Here is a 20,455-nt window from a genome sequence, read left to right on the forward strand (position 1 = left end):
ATGCACTTTCTGTGTGTAAAATTTTACTATGGTTGAATTTAGCCAGAAAAACTAGCTCTTGGAAAACAAGAATTCAGCTCAATAAATGGCTGATAAATGCTCACCATTGAGATTGTGAAGCCAATCGTAAATCTGGTTTAATAGAATAAGGAGAAATAGCACATGTGGAAAATAAATCCTCCTCTCCATTCCCTTCCTTCCCCCCTACAATGATCTCAGCCAGTGGTCAGATCTAGAACCTTCTCCCCTGGTTTCCATTGTACATGTATGGATTCATCTTTGTCCTCATTACACTGCTCACAGGAATCAGCTTTGATGGCACGGGTCTCTTCTCTCCCGACCCAAGCTGTAAGAGCCCTAAGAGAGGGATCACACCTCAATGCTGCTCCTTTACCCTAGCATATCATATACATGCAGAATAAACTAACCCAGACCATTAAAAAATAACAGCCCAAGCCAGGCACTCATGACTCATGTCTGTAATCCTGGCTATTCAGGAGGCTGAGATCTGAGGATCATGCTTTGAAGCCAGCCCAGGCAGGAAAGTCCATGTGACACATATCCCCAGTAAACTACTCAGAAAAAGCTCGAAGTGGCATTGTGGCTCAAGAGCTCAAGTGTTAGCCTTGAGTTCAAAGAAGCTCGGAGATAGCACCCAGGCTCTGTGTTCAAGACCTAGAAACAAAAAACAAACAAAAAAACCTGAGCTAGGTACCAGGGACTCACATCTACAATCCTAGAATACAGAAGAAAATCAAATATCTACTTGAAGCTTGATTCCTTTGATCACAGAACGTGATCACTAGAAATAGCATTCCAATGTAGTCTTCATGATAATGTGAGAAGCAGAAGTTGCATAGTGAAATGGTTTCAACACACAAAAAAATGATTAGTATGAAAGGTGATAGATTTGTTCACTTGACTGTTTTAATCATTCCACATCTTAAAAATATGCATGCATAATTATTAGTAGTAGTCATCATCAATTAACTGGTTTTCTGTGTGCTAGTCCTGGAACTTGAACTCAGGACCTGGATGCTGTCCATGAGCTTTAACACTCAAGGCTAGTGCTCTACTACTTGAGCCACAGCTCCACTTCTGGCTTGTTTGGGGAGGTTAATTGGAGATACAAGTCTCATGGACTTTCCTGCTGGGGCTGACATTCATTTCTCAGCCTCCGGAGTAGCTTTCATGACTCACTGGCACCCAGCACAATTAATTTTTTAATTAAATTTGTTGTTTTAAGCATTAGGCAGGGCACTCTGACACACATCTATAATCTCAGCTACTCTGGAAACAGAAAACAGGAGGATCACAATTTGAACACAATCCAAGGAACATATTACTGGGATTTCAATTCCACAGACAAGTCAAATGTGGTTGCTCATGCTTATTGTACTCCCAGCTATATGGAAAAAAACATAGGTGGGTAGATTTCAACCAGAGACCCTCCCTGGACAAAAAGTATAAGATCATATCCAAAACATAAAGCAACAAATCGACTGTGGTCATAGCTAAAGTTTTAGAATGTTTGCCAAGCAATTGCAAGACTCTGGGTATAAACTCAAGTCAGGAGGAGGAAGAAGAGAAAGAGGAGGAGGAGATTACATGTATTAAAAATAAGAGATTGAGCCAGGCTCACTCCTGTAATTGTAGCTACTGAGGAGGCTGAGATCTGAGGATCTTGGTTAAAAACCAGCCCAGATAGAAAAGACTGTGAGACTCTTAGCTCTATTTAACCAGCAAAAAGCTGAAATTAGAGCTGTGGTTCAAGTTCTAGAGTATCCTCTTTGAGTGAAAAAGTTAAGGTACTATGTCCAGGCTGTGAGTTTAAAAGAACATCAATACAAACACCAAAAGAGTATTGAAAGCATACGCTCATGTGTTTCCTAAGTGACAGTATCTATTCATCTACTAGCATATGAAAAGAAACTACGTGTGATCTTATATGAAGTCTACATTTCCAGTGCAGAGAAAGTTTCCCACCATCAGAGATGTGTAGAAACAACTAACAGGGCCATCATTTTTCCACTCTGAGCATTCATAATCAAATCTACCACTTCATAGGTAGTATCGTGAAACACAGGAATAATACCAGGTAATATTTCTGGATCTCATGTGTGCCTGACAACAGACTAGAAGATATATTGTGCTACTTCAATTAATTCTTATGGCAACCCTATAAAGTGCCACTACTAGAGTTTCCATTTGGGGAATGATATTAAGAGAAGATGCACACTGTGCACTTACTTAAGCTTTAAGCAGAATGTCAACAAATCGGTAGCTTTCTGAACATGCAGGCCTGACATATAAAAAGAGCTAGTTGAACCAGGCACTGATGGCTGACACTGTAAACCTAGCTACTCAGCAGGCTGAGATCTGAGTATTAGGGTTGAAAATCAGACCAGGGAAGAAAATCTGTGAGATTCTTCTCTCTAATTAACTACCAAAAAGTTAGAGGTGGAGCTGTAGCTCAAGTGGTAGAGTGACAGCCTTGTGTGAAAAAGTCAAGGGAAGGAGTGTTGGTCTCAGCACCAGCACAAACTAATTAATACTAATAATTAATATTACTACTACTACTGATAATAATAATGGTTTACCCAGCTCCCAAGGAGACTCATTTGGTTTGTCTTGACAGTTGCCAGAATGCAATCCTTGATTTACAAACTTCCCCCACAGTCACATACACTATTTCCCTCTGAGAGCTACAGTTTCACTGTTTCAGTATAAATAGCACCACTGGGTAGTTGTAAGTGCTCATCACCACATGGGAAATCATTCTGACAAACAGTTTTGATATATTTTATGAACGATAACAGTCATAAATGTAAAACTTTCATGGGCCGTTAAATATACATAAAAGAGCAGCTTGAGATTTGATATGAAGTTTTACAATAAATACATTAGGCAAAAATAGACATGTGTATGTGTAGTAGTGTGTATAATTATTTTAGGTATCATGGTACTATAGGTATTGTGCATGTATTTCTAGAACATTGAATTCTGTTATGCAAATCCTCAATCAAATAGGCGTTTGGGCATTTATAAAAGTCAGATGAAAGTAACTCCCTGGCTTAGCTCTTGTCAAAACTCTTTGACATATTGAATAAATCTTCTTTCCAAAGGGCATTGGTCCAAAAGCTATTGATTTTCAGATTATTCATAACCTGTGGAGTTTTCAAAGCTTTGTTTCAATAAATCAATGTGAGTCTCAAAAGAATGGGGAAGGTTTTGTGAAGCAGGTACATGGGATAATAAACTGTAGAGACCCAGGCAGACATATTACAACAGTTTGAAGCAGAAATTGCCTTTGCATTTCTGAAAGCAGAGCTGTGCTAATTTATTAAGGAATCATTGCCATGACACAAGAAAACCTTCTCTAAAAGTTCTGCAACCTCTCATCATCTCCGTGGCTGAGAACAAGGGTGACTGGTACTGCAAACACATACCAGTTCGGGGAACATATTTGTACCCAGTAAAGGAAGAAAAGTATTTTAAAAAATACTCACTGATGTTTGAATGGTTTCAAACTCAGGAAAGCACACACACACACTCACAGAATTGAGGTAGCTCTCCAAATCAGAAGGAGAATGAAGAGTGAAATAATTACACTCTGGAACAGTAAGACAGTAGAAGAACATGTTTCTAGTTTAGTGGAAGAATTTGAAAAGTATCTTAGTGCAAAAAATAAAAAAGAAAAGAAACTAAATCATGTTGTTGCTCTAGTAAATTCCTGGGGCACTAAGATCCTGCAGACAGTTCTGTTTCTAGAAGAGACAGTAGAGGAACCAACTCCTATACTCTTCTTGGTGGAGTCAACAGGGCACTCTCTCAGTACCTGAAGATGACCCTTACCCTAGGAGTTCTCCTGCAGAGCCCCTCTACCAGCAATCTATGCAAAACCACTCTCCTCCCAGCTGCCATCCAGGGGTGCCAGTATCACAGGCTGCCCATCAGACAAACAAGATGGAGCCCCTGTGAATGAATGATACACAGGCAAACCAAGTGCCCAGTTGCTGTAGGCAACATGGAAAATCTCTCTCACATGACCATTTATAATAAGTGCAAAATCCATGATTCTTAGACTGTAAGAGAGCCTGAGATAGGACAACAGGTAGCTACAGGGGCTGTTACATAAGCTCACCACAGCCCAGGATGTGTTGCCTTTCCCACTATTGCAACTGAAAGAGGCGATAAAACTACAAGCCCTGTCCACATTCAGCAGTCGTGTGTATGTATCCTTAAGGTCTCACTATATGGTGTAATAAAGGTGATACAGATGTTCTCTAAGCCCAAACATTATATAATTCACTACAAATCAGCCAAACCCACCCTGACACATGCCTGCACACTCATGAACAAGTGCATACACACACAGAATATACGGCTTGAACCATGAATCTTTCAGAACAAAGACATTTTCTCTAAGAGTACAGGCAACTAAAAGGAGAAAGATTTCACTAAATCCTTAGAGATACGAGATTCCTCTAGAGAGGATTAAGACATACACACACACACACACACACACACACACACACACACACACACACACACACTCCTCCTTGAGGTCTATGTACTTTGACAGAGGTTTATACTGATACTTGCTTTGAGATGAAGCTGATTGGTCCAGTGTCCAATGACTTTGTATTCTGTACTTTTATTGGTTATTTGATACTGGAAGATGTCGTAGCGTCCAGGAGCGTCTCCATTTTCATTAAAAGTGACGGGTGTGCCAGCGCTGCCTATACAGATTTAGAAAACAGTGTTAATAAAGGTTAAGATAGCCCACTGTGTTTGGCTTCCTGTAAGGCAGAATGGTAGAATAAAATATACTGCGGGAAGAAAATGATAATATCATCATCTTCCCTTCAAGGTCATCCTGGATAGCATAATATCTTTGACGTGAAAAGTAGCCCCCTGATGTACACATAGGGATAAGATAAGCTTTATTATGAACACTAGAAAGCAAATGGCGAGCATCCACATTAGGCAACCTGCATAGCAAACCATAAATAGAAGTTGATAGGCTGAATATCCAAGACTGGTGGTACAGGATGGCTGTTAATAGAGAAAAATGTAAATGTCTTGATGCATGACAGCTATTGTACAATATGAACTACAAGCAGCAACTTGAAATTGGCAGTAGAATATCACATCCAGAATCCTGACTTGGGCTGTACATCAACTCCACTGTAAAGAAATTGCCCATGCTCCTACCTCTGCCTCTGCTGCCTCCACCTGCACAGCTGACAACAGTCCATTTCTTGGGAGCCATCTTCTCTCTGCGAGCCATGTTCCCTGTTTTCTCCTTAACGAATATTAGACTCAATTTTCAATCCATAAAAGACAGTGTTTGTTCTGTGCTATCTCCTTTCCATAATATACTCTCCAAAATTATATATAATTTGCAGATAACTATGTATCATTCTATTTTATGATGACTTTCTCATTTTATATGTAGAGTTAACTAAAATCAATAACTACGATTCTAAAGTATCTTCACTTATCAAGCAAAATGAATGACTATCAAAATAAGCGATAACTTGCAAACAAACTTAATCAGAATCTCTGAGCACTAATTTGAGTAGTTTGTCATTTTTAATGCAGGCATTTAACACTCACTTCTGTTAATTTTTCCTCAAATATGCACAGCACATGAAATCTCTAAGGAGGTCACAGTTACCTGATATTGTTAAGACTCCTGAGCCCTTAAGACATGGCACAGATTGGGGGCAAGAACATGGCATGAGAATCAGGAGCTAAATGACCCATGAAGGCCATTCCTGCAACTAGTGTATCGCTTTGCTTCTTTGCTTACAGTAGAGTTTTAACAACCAAGTACCAAGAAAGAATTTACAGAATGAATGTCAATCTTCACCAAGAAAGAAGGAGGTAATAATAAATTACTTTTCATCGTGTATTCATTTTTAATAAATACCTACATGTAGAAATAAAAGGAAGATTGCAACTTTGTGTGGTGGTGCATGCCTGCAGTCCAAGATATTCAAGAGGCAGAGATGCAAGGATTCATCACAAGCTTGAGTCCAAATCCAATAAAGTTAATGAGATTCCTCTCAAAAACAAAACAAAAGCATAAAGGCTTGGGGTGTGACTCAAACCACATAAATTAAAAGCTAGAGGCCCTGGGTTCAGTCTCTATCACACACACAAACAAAATATCTTGCAAACTTTCCCAAGGCTGACCTCAAACTTGTGATCATCCTGTATCCACCTGGAGAGTCACTAAGATAACAGGCTTTGGTTTGAAAGTTCTTTTAGTGATGCTAAACCAAGGTTTATTAGCATTCAAGTAAGAACAGGATTTCTGCCTGGGGGGAAAAAACTGTTATGAATTTCTAAGTAGCATTATCAATTCTTGACATTTATATTATTGCTTTGAACCTTTTTGAGGTCATCGGCTTCCTAAATAAAGCAATTTTTGATTTTCTGTGAGTCAATCCCCAATGTTGTCACCTCCTTGAACAAATGACTTCTTATCTCCTTCAACAGCTGTTTCCATTTTTTTCCACTGATTCTCTAGATAGAAAAATGTCACTTCTGTAACATCCTCCCATCAATGCGCCCTAGTGGCTTATACATAATTCCTCGTGTGCTGGCTCTTTCTACATCTCTATTCTCCAATTTCAGAAAGTGTATTGGAAATCCATGGATGAGAACTGTATTATCACAAGAATAAGAACTGACAAATTTGATATTACAAATATGATTTTAATATAAAATGATACAGACCTTTTGCATCTCATTAAAGAGCAATCTATAAAAGAAGTCATGAAGCTGGACTTACTTAGTCGGGTTCAAAGCCCAAGATCTATCACTTTATAGAAGGTACTGTCAGGTAAATTCTTAATGGATGTGTTGTTTTCTCTCCTTCAAAGTAATCTGATAGTCACTCTCATCTCAGAGGACCATATGCAAATGATGAAATAAATCAGTATATGCAAATGAATCATAAGCTCTATGCAAGTATAACTTTTTGCTTTTGTTGTTTGATGGCAATGCTGGGTTTAAGACACACTGTCTATAGGAGAATATATGAACTCAGTGAGCAAGTATGGTTTTATAAAATCTCTCTCCTACTAATTCCTGTGCCCTTTCAGCAAAATGGTCCTGCTCCCTAAAGCCCATTTCTCTGGATCCATCATGGTGTACTTTACCATCCTGCCTTTGAACAGCAAATTTCTTCCAGTTCCCTTGCTCTTCTCACATAACCTTTTCTCTTTGTCTAATTCCATCTAGTTATGGCCAAGGGACATGCACTTGTGCAATGTTCCTCTTCTAAACACAGAGCAGAGCACCCAACTACCTCCTCCTTTCCTTGCTCACTCTCTTAAAGCATGCCATTTCCCTCACTCCACACACTTTTACCATCCATCACATTCATTATCACATGTATTCACCAGGCATTTATTAAGAATTTACTACGTGCTAATCTATCCTGCATTCCCCACAGAACCATGGCCTCGGTGAAGGCAGAATGTATGTGTTCATTTTGTAAGCATGCACCAAAGATTATTCAACACAGAATGAGCCATCGATGAATTACAAACAGGCATAAAAGAGGCAGCTCCTTAATTTCTCAAGTGAACCCACATTCATCCCCTTCTTAACATTATGACACTATTTCTGCCACTCATGTTTTATGTTCACAAATGAAGAGACTTAATTGGCCCTTTCTCTTTGTTATCAGGATGACTTTGGAAACCAAAGCAAAATGTATACATGTCTCTGCTATGTCATATTTCTGAGTTAATTACTGGTAGCTGAAGCAATTTTTTTTGATAATCACTGTTGCATCTTCTTTTCCTAATCTGCTTTCTTGTCGTGGGCTAACTTAACAGCTGAATGAGTACTGTTAAGTGAACTCTCTTATAAAGGCCTGCCTCCCTTGCCTATTGACTCATATCAAACAATTGTCTTGATACAGAGGTCTGTGCAACAAAGAACACCTTAAAAGGCCATGAGTGAATCATGAATTGTATACTAGTTTCTACAGATTTTTCATCATAAAAAATAACTTTTATACAAAATCCACCACTGTAAAAAACAAAATTGAGTGGTGTTTTTTCTAGAAAATATTTCAAACAGCAAGTATCTCAATATATTTGTTAATTTGTTATGGTTTAAGAAGAACACCACTAAGAAATATAACACAATTCTATTTCAAGAGGCAATATTCAGAAAGACATTTTATGCCATAATTTATGCTCCATCAAGTTTTTTTGCTTTACTCATTTCTATTTTGCACTTTAGACATTTTACATTTAATGTACATTGCAATGTGAATTAATTTTTTTCACTTTTGTGAATACTTTTATTTGTTATAAACATACAATTTTTAAAGTATAGACTGTAAAACTCCATTTTCAAAAGTCTGCTATTATAAGGAGTGCACACTGCCCAGAAGGATTCTTAACTTTTTCTATGAGTTTTCTGTCAGTTTTGCTAGTTAGTGGTAAATGTGGGACCCGCCATTTTACAGGCCTGTCCTAAGCTTCTGGCTGTGTTCACATTGCTCTTTTGAAGCAGCCCTGCTTGCCTCAAAATTGTTCAGAATCTGAGCTTCAACCTACAGGCAGTGAGATCAACAGCCCGTCTGGACTCTGTTTTTGAATGGTTTTCAGGAAGTGTGATTTCTGGATGGGTACTGCACTTCACAGATATGTTTGAATAGCCCCTGTAGCTCTATGTTAAAGTGCATTCTTCTTTTCAAAAATAAGCAAGAGAAATAATCTTTTTACTCTTTAATTATCCAACATACTAAAAAATAAACTTTTTGGTCTCTCAACAGATATTCTCAAATTGATCCGACCACTCCAATTTCCATGTTCTATTTACAACTTTTGTAGGGTTCTTGGTGGAGGGGACCTCATAAAATGAAAGGTGCAGCTTCGCTTCAAGCAGTAATCAACTTGACAAGTTCATACATAGGCATTACACTTGAAAGATAAAGCAAAAATCTAAGGCCAGTCATGTGGCTTAAGTAGGAGAGCATTTGCCAACTAAACACAAGGCCCTGACTTCAAAACCCAAGTGGTACCAAGAAAAAAAAAATGTCCTTGGATTCTTAAAGCCTGATAAATTAGACATAAAGTCTAAAAACTAACTTTCAGTCAGTGTAGGCACACTTTTTATAGTCTATGGTTTTGCCACATTTCAGTAGGAAGCAATTATATTGCAGTTATTTTTCATTGGCATCAATACCAATAATATGATTGTATCAGTGTATCTGAACCTTTTTCTTAAGTTCTAGAACATTTCTATTAGAGGTGTTTTCTCTTCCTTTTGGACTTTCATCTAGATGTCTTTCTAAAATCATTTTTTAATTACCTGTCTTCTGATATAGTTCTACATAACACATTTTGTTCTGTGGAAATTTTCAGACAGCACTGTCTATCAGTAGCTTTGTTAGACTTAGTTCTTCGCTCCAAAGCAAAGACTCATGTCTTTCTGGTAAAGAATCTACAGAAGTTATTTGATTTAAAATAAAATCCTGATAGGAGCAGCTTTCTGATCTAAATATACAATATAGAGTTTAGGTTATTTTAAAAGGTCGTTTTGGGGGCTGGTTTTTTTTGAGGGGATTGGGGGAGTCTTCAATCTGTGTAAAGACTAACAAGCTTATATGATGTACATTAAATTTTTAAAATACTTTTTCACCCATGTGACTTACAAAGAAATGGAAGCATACATGGAGTTGTGTGTGTATGTATAGTATATATGTGTGTATATATATATACATGCATATGCATATACACATATATACATATATACATATACATATACATAGAGAGAGAGAGAACAACAGAAAAAACGAGGGAAGGGGTAAAACTGTTCAAAAAGAAATGCATTCATTACTTGACTTATGCAACTGGAACCCCTTTATATATCACCTTTACAATAACAATTAATTTTTTTTTAAAAACCAACCCTATTGACACTGACTATAAAGAAAAATAAACTTCGGTTGCTTAAGACAAAAAAAGAAAAGGAAAGAAAAATGTACAGGATAAGAGAGATACTTCAATGACATTCTCTGGGGACACTCTCCTTATTGATTTTTGTCCATTAAGAAACTTAGATGATAGTAACATCTTCTCTTATGGAAAATCTTTGTGATACTTGGATTATAGGTGCTTTCATGTTGCAAATTGTCATTATCATTAATAGTTCCATTTGCGAAATAGAAGTACAACTTATAACTGCATTTAAAGTACTCAAATATGCTGAATGAATTTTAAAATAAGAAACAATCCATTACTTGGTGATACATATCTCAAGAAATCAGATCAATTAAAATACTTAAGTAAAGCATTTTATAAGAAAATTGACCAAAGGGACAATTAAATATCAAATGTTTGTTTAAAGAAAACAATTTGAACAATATATAACACTTAGGGAAGATTAAGTGATATACCTAAAGGGGAATTTGGTAATAAGCAAACATCTACCTTAACAAAACCCCTTTCATAGTGGACAAATTAAGCCCTTTATACTTTAGTGTCATTAAATGATTTAGGTTATTAAGAATTTGACCAAACTGTTCTTCTAGTGATGAAGACTTACATAAGAGAAGTGTGTGTTTACGCATACTTACATGCATTCCAGCCTTTGCCAATTTGCTCTACTAGTAGGACTTTAATCAAAAAATCCACTGTTACTTGAGAACAAAATATTCTTTAGACTTATAGTAAACCAATCTATCTTTTCTTAAATAATAAATGTTTTCATACCTGTGTCATAAATCTGGTTTTGCCCCAAAGACTGAAAGTGAATAGTTATTAGACCCTGGGTTTGAATTCAAGATTTTGCATTTGCTTATTTGGTGTTCTAATACTCGATCCAAGCCTACAGGCTTGTTGTTTTTTACATTAAAAATAATGTTTTATTATCTTTAAGTAGTTGTGCAAAGGAGTTGCAATTCAGAAAAGCAGTTTATGAATACAATGTGTCTTGATCAATGTCATTGTCGCCCCTTTCAACATTCTCACCCATTCCTTCCAATCTGCTTTTCCCTCACTTTTCTTAAATTTTGTAGTATATGTAATTTTGACTGCATTCCACCATTTTCCCTGTTGTTCTTCTTTTATCTATGTCACTCTTCTGATCCCTACCTCACCACTTTCTTTTTTTAATTTTTAAAAATTATTTATTTATTGTCAAAGTGATGTACAGAGAGGTTACAGTTTCATACATAAGGCAGTGGGTAGATTTCTTGTACAACTTGTTACCTTCTCCCTCATTCCCCCCTCCCCCTCCCCCTTTCCCTCCTCCCCTCTTGAGTTGTTCAGTTGGTTTACACCAAATGGTCTTGTAAGTATTGCTTTGGGAGTCATTTGTCTTTTTATCCTTTGTCTCTCGATTTTGATATTTCTTTTCCCATCTCTAGTTCTAACACAAGTATATACAGTATCCAAGGTACTCAGATGAGATACAGTGATAGCACGGCACAGTCCTGCTTTTTGCTGTTGTTTTGGATATGGGGTCTCATAGACTTTTCTACCATGGCTGACTTCCAAGCATGATGCTCCAGATTTCAGACTTCTGAGGAACCACGATTACACACATGAGCCATTGATACGTTTTTCCACTTTATAATATTTCCCTTTACAGTTCTTAAACATCTGGCCTTTACTGCCACTGTACTCCTTAGGACCTTTAGTATAAGTCTGGTAGGAGAGGAAATAGTGAGCACCCATTCATTATTCTTAACTTAAAAAAAAAGTCTCCTACATTTTCCACCTACTGTTATGTTCGACCTAACACTTTTTGAGTACTCCTTAACAGTTTGAGAAAGCAGATTCCACTTTCAACAGAGTAAACTTTTTCTCATAGGTAGAGTTTCAGTATTGGAAAATTCTTGTTCTACATCAATTGAAGTATTTTTATCCTTTCTGAATTACTATAATAAATTATATTTATATATTTTCTAATGTTCTGCAATAGAACATGGAATGGTTCCCACCTGGACTTAATATTTTATATTTATATGCACTATTAGATTCAATTTGATAATATTTTGATTAGAATATTTGCATGCATGCCCATCAGTGAAATGAATTTGAAATTGTTTTTCTTGTAACATTCTTCTTGCTGTGATTTTAACATTATTTTTATCTTAAAGAATGACTTGGAAAATAATACATCTTTTTCTTATGCCTGTAAAGTTTGTGTAAAATTATGATAAGATCTTACTCGAATGTTTTATTGCACACAAATGGAAACATACTCACTGTCCAGAAAAAGCAAGTAAATAAACTATGGCACATGGCATCTTAATGCAAGGTAATACCACACTGCAGAGAAACTGGAGGAGCTACCCACATGGCCTCAAATGTTAAATGAATCTTACCAACATTAAATGGAGCAATAAGTTCACAAAATGCAATTTACAGAGGAAAAACAATTAATTTTAAATTCCATTCATTTGGGAAAGTTACACAGATGTAAGACAAACCTATGTGAAATGATAGAAGTATGGTGTAGAGCCCAGTACTGGTGGCTCATGCCTATAATCCTAGCAACTCAGGAAGCTAGTACCTGCGGATCATGATTCAAAGACAGCCGGGCAGGAAAGGTCATGAGACTTATCTCCAGTTTGTGGATCAAAGTGGTAGAGTGCTACTTTTGAGCAGAAGACTTCAGAGACAGCATTCAGGTCCTGAGTTCAAGCCCCATGATGGACAAAAAAAGGATGTTGTTGATATTTCAGGAGTAATGGGGTAATTTGGTACTGGAAATACATGCTTAGACATAGCTTTAAAAATATATACTTACTTAATCCAATTTACTAAACAAGATTACTTTGTGGTTTGGAAATATCCAAAATAGACTCTTAAATCTATTACCTCTTATTTACCCCAGAAGCTACAGCTTGAAATTGTGGCAAGCATTTTTTAAAATTTTTATTCTCAAGGTGATGTACAGAGGGGTTACATGTATAAGGCAGTGTGTACATTTATTGTCAAACTTGTTACATCTTTCCTCATTTTTCTCCTACCTTCTCTTCTCAATTCACCACCCCCCTCCCACCATGCCCCGAGGTTGTACAGTTGGTTTACAGCGAGCCAGATCCAAAGAAACATAGACTCTATGGTTTTCCTCATTGGTGATAATTAGTATATGTCTAGGGTAGTCCTAGCAGATGATCACAATAGCTCAATAGCTATGTCCATATGATCACGTAAGATGATGCTAAGCGAAATGAGCTTCAAGCTATGGAAATAAGTGACTTATCATAGTTGTTATTTTCAACATATGATGTGAAATTATGCTTTTATGCATTTCTTCCCTATGGTTTTACCCCTGGTGCCACTGTAACTGATTTTGATACCTGAAGTATTGTATACATGTTTATTTGAATGAGAAGTAACATTTTTGTCAAGTTTCTTTTTTTTGGGGGGGGAAGTTAGAGAATGATTTTCATAGGTGCATATTATAGTGTAAAAAAAAAAAGTAAAATGTCTCAACCAATGAGTAGATATTACATGGGTGGACCATGAGTGTGGTCATGAAGCACCTGCTCAGAAGAAGGCAGGGAGAGAAACAAAGGGGAGGAGGAAGGAGGAAAAGAGGAAGAGGAGGAGAATAAGGAGAATGAGGAGGAAAAAGAGGAGGAAGAGAGAGAAGGAGAAGGAAGAGGAAGAGAAGGTGTGAAGGAGGACATGAGTTTTTTAAAGGGAGAGAGAAAAATGAATTGGACTAAAACATAGAAATGAAACAAAGGTAGAAATTACAAAGTGATGGATATTTTTAAATGGAGAAGTATACTTTGAAATCATGGAAAAGGAAAGATGCTTTCAATTGTAATCTGTATGAATTAATTGAATGCTATACTTAGGCCTCTCATTATGCCTTTTGGGAATTTGAATTGTCCCTGTAGATCTAGGAACGCAAACAAATTAGGTCAAACACACACACACACACACACACACACACACACACACACACACACACACACACACACAACAAATGCCTCACCAAATTATCTAAAGCAAATTTATGTGTATTTTTAGATCTTATATTAGCCAACCTTCCGTTATATTTTCCAGTTTATAAACAAGTGTCTGTGATTAGAATAATGAAATTTTAAGCCAAAACTTAATTCATCTTTCACCATGAAAATTTTATATGAATAAAATAAAGTTGAATTCATTTCTTCACAGCTGATTCATTATTTCATTCTTGCTGAGCTTCAAATTGTCCTTTTATCTTGGGTTTTGCATGCCTTTGTTATAATTCATTGTCTGAAATATCATTAAGGTACAGCCTTCCACTGCATTTCAAAATTAATATTTTGTTAATATTTTCAGAATTATAGTGAGTCAATCAAATATAGGAATTTTACAGGAACAGATGCCAAAATGTCCAAAGAAATGAGTAAAATATCAAACTGCTAGGGTCTACTCATCTCTAATAAGAGTTTATAAGTTAAATTTTAAAAGGATATAAATCATTTACTCATAATGGAACTGATTTTCTGTAATTACATGAGCTGTCAATGTATATTAGGCCACTGTGATAAATGTAAATTGTGTAGGTTGCTATGGTAATTTGAGATTCTACAGAACATGTACAATAAGATGGAATACAATTAAGAAGGAAATGAAATTATATGAAGACAAAGAATTGTCCAAAAAAATCTAAAAACTGACTTTACCATACCTAGTTCACAAACTTATCTCTTGACAAAATAATAATTGTTAAGTAATAGGTTATATTTTTGTGTGTGTACATGCAATATTTGCCAGCTTTTTAATCATTCATGTCATTATTTTTTGAAAATCAACAAAGGAGTAAAATGCTTTAAAAGTAATAACCACACCTAATTTTCCAAAAATTCAATTTTTCAAAAATTCACCAGTATTAGAAAAATAGTTGAATTAACTCCTAGCTGAAAAAATTTTGAAATTACAACTATAGAATATTGCTTACCAGATAGCAGTGTATTTCAAAATAGACAGGATGATATTTGAGGTCCCAATGAAGGATTAGAATTTCCTCTTGGTAGTTCTGAATGAAGCATGTCAGGGAAACAAAGGAAAGTCTGCATTGTTAAGAAGGAGATGAAGAGTATTGGAATAAAGAAAGGGGTGACTGGACAGCTAAGAGCACAGAGAAATGGAAAGGAACTACAAAGAAAAGTAAGCAGTCTGAAAAATCCTACCTCAGCTGCCTAAGGTGAGGGGAACCTGGTGCAATAACATCAGTCACATGTCCAGGTGACAAGAGATTGGCAGTCCTGGTCACAGAAGAAACTCAACTCACAGATTTACATCAAGTGCCAGAATTTGGTCTGACAGTAAAGTCCAATGCATGGCAGGTTAGCAATGGAGAAGAAATCCAGCACACTGAGCCCATCTCATGGTTTTTATCTATGCATAAAGGAGGACATATTCCCCTGGCAACATGAGACTGTATCTGAAAATAACCACAGCTAACAAACCTCAAATGGTAGAATGCTAAAGTAGCCAGGGTGCTAAGTTCAGACTCTATACTGCTCTTAAAAAAGCAAAACAAAACAGTCAGTTCAAAATTTGAGAGTTTCAGCAATCTTATTCAACAGAAAATGAATAATATTAGGTTAGGAATTCAGACACTATAGTGAAAAAGAGGATTTTAGAGAAAATGAATTGAGTTTTTACCCATTTCAGGTTCAATTCAATTTCCTTCAGAATGACGATGTCATTCTTCATTACAAATTCATATAGAAGCGTAAACACTGAATGATCAAAGCAACCGGGGGGGGGGGGGTGGGGCAATTCTGGAAGTTTCACAATACCAGGCTTCAAATTATACTACCAAGCCATAATAACAAAAACAGCAAGTTACTGACATAAAAACAAACGACAAATTGACCAATGGGTAGAATAGAAGACCTGGAAATAAACCCACACAATTATAGCCATCTATTTTTTACAAAGAATCCTAAAATATATGTTGAAGAAAAGATTGTCTCTAAAACTAATGGTTCTGGGAAATGTACATATCCATAGAAGGCTGAAACTGGACCACTAAAATAAATTGAATGTAATCAAAGATCTTAAAGTGAGACTTGAAATATTCCAACTAATGAATGGCAATATTGGAAAATGGTAGAAGATATAAGAAGAAGCAACAGCTTCCTGAGTAGAACTCCAGTAGCTCATCAACTAAAAGCACAAGCTGACAAATGGAACAGCCGCAAATTAAAAAAAAAAAACTTCTACACATTTAAGGAAACAATTTCAGAACCAAAAGACAACCCACAGAATGAGAGAAAATCTTTTCAAATTTTTAATCAAAGGATTAATACATGGAATATATAAAGAGTTCAAAAGAATTAAAAGAAAGAACAAATAAGCCTAGCCCCACATTACACCTGTAATCCTATCTACTCAGGAGGCTGAGATCTGAGGATCATGGTTCTTAACTCCAATTAACCACTCAAAAACCAGAAGTACATCTGTGGCTTAAAGTGATAGAGTGCTAGTCTTCAGCAAAAAGAACTGCAACCAACAAAAAAACAAAAAGAACAAATAATCCAACTAATAAATGAGCAGTCAAATTGAAGAAACAGTTTGCAAAATAAGATCTACACATAGCTAACAACTACATAAAGAAAGAAATGTGTAACATCCTTTGCCATGAAAGAAATGAAAAATGAATAAGACACTGAGATTCAGTCTGACTTCAGTCACAATGGCCACTATTAAAAAAATAAACACCAACCAAGGAAACCAAGGAACAAGAACCCTTCATGCACTGTTGGTGGAAATGTATATTAGTTCAGTGGTTATGGAAACCACTATGGAGGTTTCTCAGAAGCCTAAAAGAGTTATTATATTATTCAACTGCACCACTTATGGGCATTTATCCAAAGGATTGCAAATGATATATACAAGATAAACATGCACATCTATATGTTCACTGCAGCAGTATTTATAATAGCTGACATATTGAAACTAGCCTAGCTACTCCAAAGTTGATGTTTGGATATAGAAATTATTGTACAGTTACATAGTGAACATTTGTGAGATCTTTGAAAATCTATCCCTGTGCTTGCTCAGTCCACTGACTGGAGGGAATATCATCGCCCACATTTGAAAGTGACTAATAGATTAAGTGATGACATTTTTTAAATTCCATGTTGTCAATAATTGCTAGGCCTTTTATTCCTCAATGCCATGTCTAAAAAAGTAGAATCAATCAATAATTTCAATCCATAATTTTGTACAGTCAAATAACTAATTAAGTAAAAAAAGTAATTTTTCTATTGATTTTATCAAGACTGTAAAAGAATTAACCAAGTTGATATTTAGTTTATGTCAATAGGAATCCTCATGTGAAATGAGTTAATACCTGTGAGCTATATAGGTTCAGGTTGAGAATTAATATCAGCTTCTTTTGATTCCCCTCCATATTTGGCTAATTGAAGAACACAGCTGAATCTCACCAAATGTAAGAAAAGGTGGTTGGCAAAAGCACGAAACCTACAAGACTATTTTGATCTTTGTTGCCTTCGATAACAACCCAAGTTCAACAGAGAGATTCAGTACAATATTGGTTGCTGTGAATGAAACTTAAATTTGTGCATGTTGATTATCTTCTTTGAGAAATAGGACAGTTTTTGCACTGGATTCTCCTTGAATTTTTACAAATAACTTCTGTTATTAGTCTGTGTATGCCTACAAAGTCGGGTACATTGCTACATATAGCTTCAGGAGGGGAAATAGCATGTCCAAGTGGCATTCCTATTTGTGTCCTACCTGGAGAAAACAATGTTGTTCATATGCACAGCATTGCCCTGGCTAGAATGCTGCACTAATGTGATTCAGCCTAACCATCAGTTGCTCACTCACTGTAAGAGTAAAATGACAAAATCACAAATTTACTCATTTATTGAAATAATACTAAATTTCTAAATTGTATGCCATCATTCATAGGTCATAAATTCACTAATGAAACCAAATATTCTCTTTTAGGAAACTGATATCCCAAACTAATGAAGATAACATATTTTATTCTATCTACATGGTCTAAAACAAATATTTCAAAAGAATAACAAAAGTTTTCTTGGGAATGTGTATGAAATATTCTTTTTCTTCTCTTGAAATTGCTAAGTGCTTTTTATGTGTTCTAACTTCAATGTTTTCTAAAGTTCTCTGGAGTTCCAAACAATTTTCATGACTAAAACACAATCTGGCACTTACATAAAATATACATTTTATACATTTTAATATGAGAATTGCCTAAGAGGTCTAGGTATGTAGTGTCTAGTAGAGAATAGATTGTTCCAGTTCCTTTTATCTGAAGCAGAAACAAAATCTGAAGCTAAAATCACATGTTCTTTTTGTCTGTCATCGGAAATTTTGTAGTTTTGTTTTAATGTTAGTTATTATGTGATTAATAAATTTTTTCTTATATCCTAACTAAAAATTATAAAATTGGAAAATAGAAAAAAGTAAAAGCATAAAAATTGAAGAGAGCTTCATTTACTTACTATTTATTTGTGCCAGGAGTGGGCCTTGAACTCAGGGCTTGGACATTTTGCTCAAGGCTAGCACTTACAATTTGAGCCACAGCTCCATTTCGGGCTCTTTACTGATAAATTAGAAATAAGAGTCTCATTGACTTTGCTGCCCAGCCTGGCTTCAAATGTCAACCTCAGATCTCAACTTCCTGAGCAGCTAGGGTTAAAGACACCTGGCTGAAGAACACTTAATTAGATGTCACATAGCTTCTGACCTTTCAGTAATATACCTTTTGCAAATATATTGCTGTTCATTCATCATATTTAACTCTAATAACATTTCATGCTAAATTTCTTCATCTCAATGTGAGTCATGGTATTGATACAATCTCAACATATATAAAGGATAGATAGTGATGTTACCTTGAAAAAATTAGTAATTAGACTATCTCACCAACAAAGAGGGGAAAAGTATATGTTCACACTTTCTAGTCTAGCCCCTAAATTGTTGTATATCAGGAGGGGAAAACTACATCCAAGAGTCAATGTTCAATTAAATCGGCTTCATCTGTCTATTGCTCTATTAAAACAAAATTCATGTAATTGTTCATCTTTACTGTTGAAAATAGGTAGTAGAATATAATCAAATATTAGAAGAAAGGAGCTGACTTTATTGTACTCAGAGTAGAATGCTCATTTTTAATCTAATTTAAAATATTAATCATACAGATTTTTATATCTATTTGAAACATAGAGATAAGCAAAACGACAATGAGATTAAAGAAATACTTGTCTACCATGATACCAGTGTTTGAAGACAACCATTTTTTTTTTTTTGGCCAGTCCTGGGCCTTGGACTCAGGGCCTGAGCACTGTCCCTGGCTTCTTCCCGCTCAAGGCTAGCACTCCGCCACTTGAGCCACAGCGCCGCTTCTGGCCGTTTTCTGTATATGTGGTGGTGGGGAATCGAACCTAGGGCCTCGTGTATCCGAGGCAGGCACTCTTGCCACTAGGCTATATCCCCAGCCCCTGAAGACAACCATTTTTGCTGGTGAATTTATGCATGGAACTAGAGATCTTCATTGGAGATGAAGCAAGTCAGTTTCACAGAGACCAGTATTGCATGTTTTATCTCATATGTGGGAAAAATATTAAAATGGAAGAGTGACAATGTGGGGTAGGAGCATGGAAAGGGAGAAGGGAGGGGAAACAAGAATTGGTTAACAGACAGTGACTATAATTAAACCATATTATAGACTTGTACGGAAATCTTATAAGGAAACTATGTCCCATTTTACTCGGCACAATTCAATATGCTAAATAAGAAAAGAAAGAATAAAAAATGGTTTCAAGTAAAAGAGAACTATGATTGCCTTCTAATACAACCCACCAAAAACAACTCTCACAGCCAAGAAGAAGTCTAAGGACGGTCAAATATCATGGAATTGTCTTGCACCGGATCTTGAAATAGAAAAGAAAAGTTAGGTAACTAATAAGTAACTTCAATAAAACATGAATTTTAGTGAGTAGAGAAAAAGAAAGAAATATAAAACCACATATCTTCAAAATGCCTAGATCTTTAAACTAGGATGGAAATGATAAATTTTGTTATGTCCATTTACCCCAATGAATCAATAAACAAATTCAGTTTTAAAGAGTAAACAAATATTTAAATAATAAAGAGTTCTGGAATTTTCCAGATCCCAAACAACCAAAAGGTCAGTAGGAAAAAGATGGATTATAAACAGTTGCTTTCCTTTAAAAATACCTGTTACTCCTTGCACAGAAAATTACAACATCCCACATTACTGTCTCCCTGAAACATGTGGCAAGGAAAGAAGGATGAGCCTGTTTTGCTTAGGCCAAGTTTAATTTGTGTAATTATGTGCTAGCTGCCTAAAAGTCCCTAGAAGTCTCTCATAATCTGTGTCACTTCTACCCTTAATCTGTTTACAGGAGTCTGTGCTCTTTCAAGTGGTCATTACC

At 35.9% G+C, this 20,455-nt stretch overlaps 1 protein-coding gene across 2 annotated transcripts in view; it reads right to left on the minus strand.

Annotated features, from left to right (window-relative positions):
- Grm8 (glutamate metabotropic receptor 8) overlaps nt 1-20,455 on the minus strand; it is a 688,307-nt gene that overhangs the window by 117,636 nt on the left and 550,216 nt on the right. For both annotated transcript variants that reach the window (XM_048340162.1, XM_048340161.1), the window contains one exon: nt 4,606-4,742. In XM_048340162.1, the coding sequence (XP_048196119.1) occupies nt 4,606-4,742 (137 nt within the window). The remainder of the gene's footprint in view (nt 1-4,605; nt 4,743-20,455) is intronic.

Source organism: Perognathus longimembris, chromosome 2 (assembly GCF_023159225.1).
Source record: "Perognathus longimembris pacificus isolate PPM17 chromosome 2, ASM2315922v1, whole genome shotgun sequence".
Taxonomy (NCBI): Eukaryota; Metazoa; Chordata; class Mammalia; order Rodentia; family Heteromyidae; genus Perognathus; species Perognathus longimembris.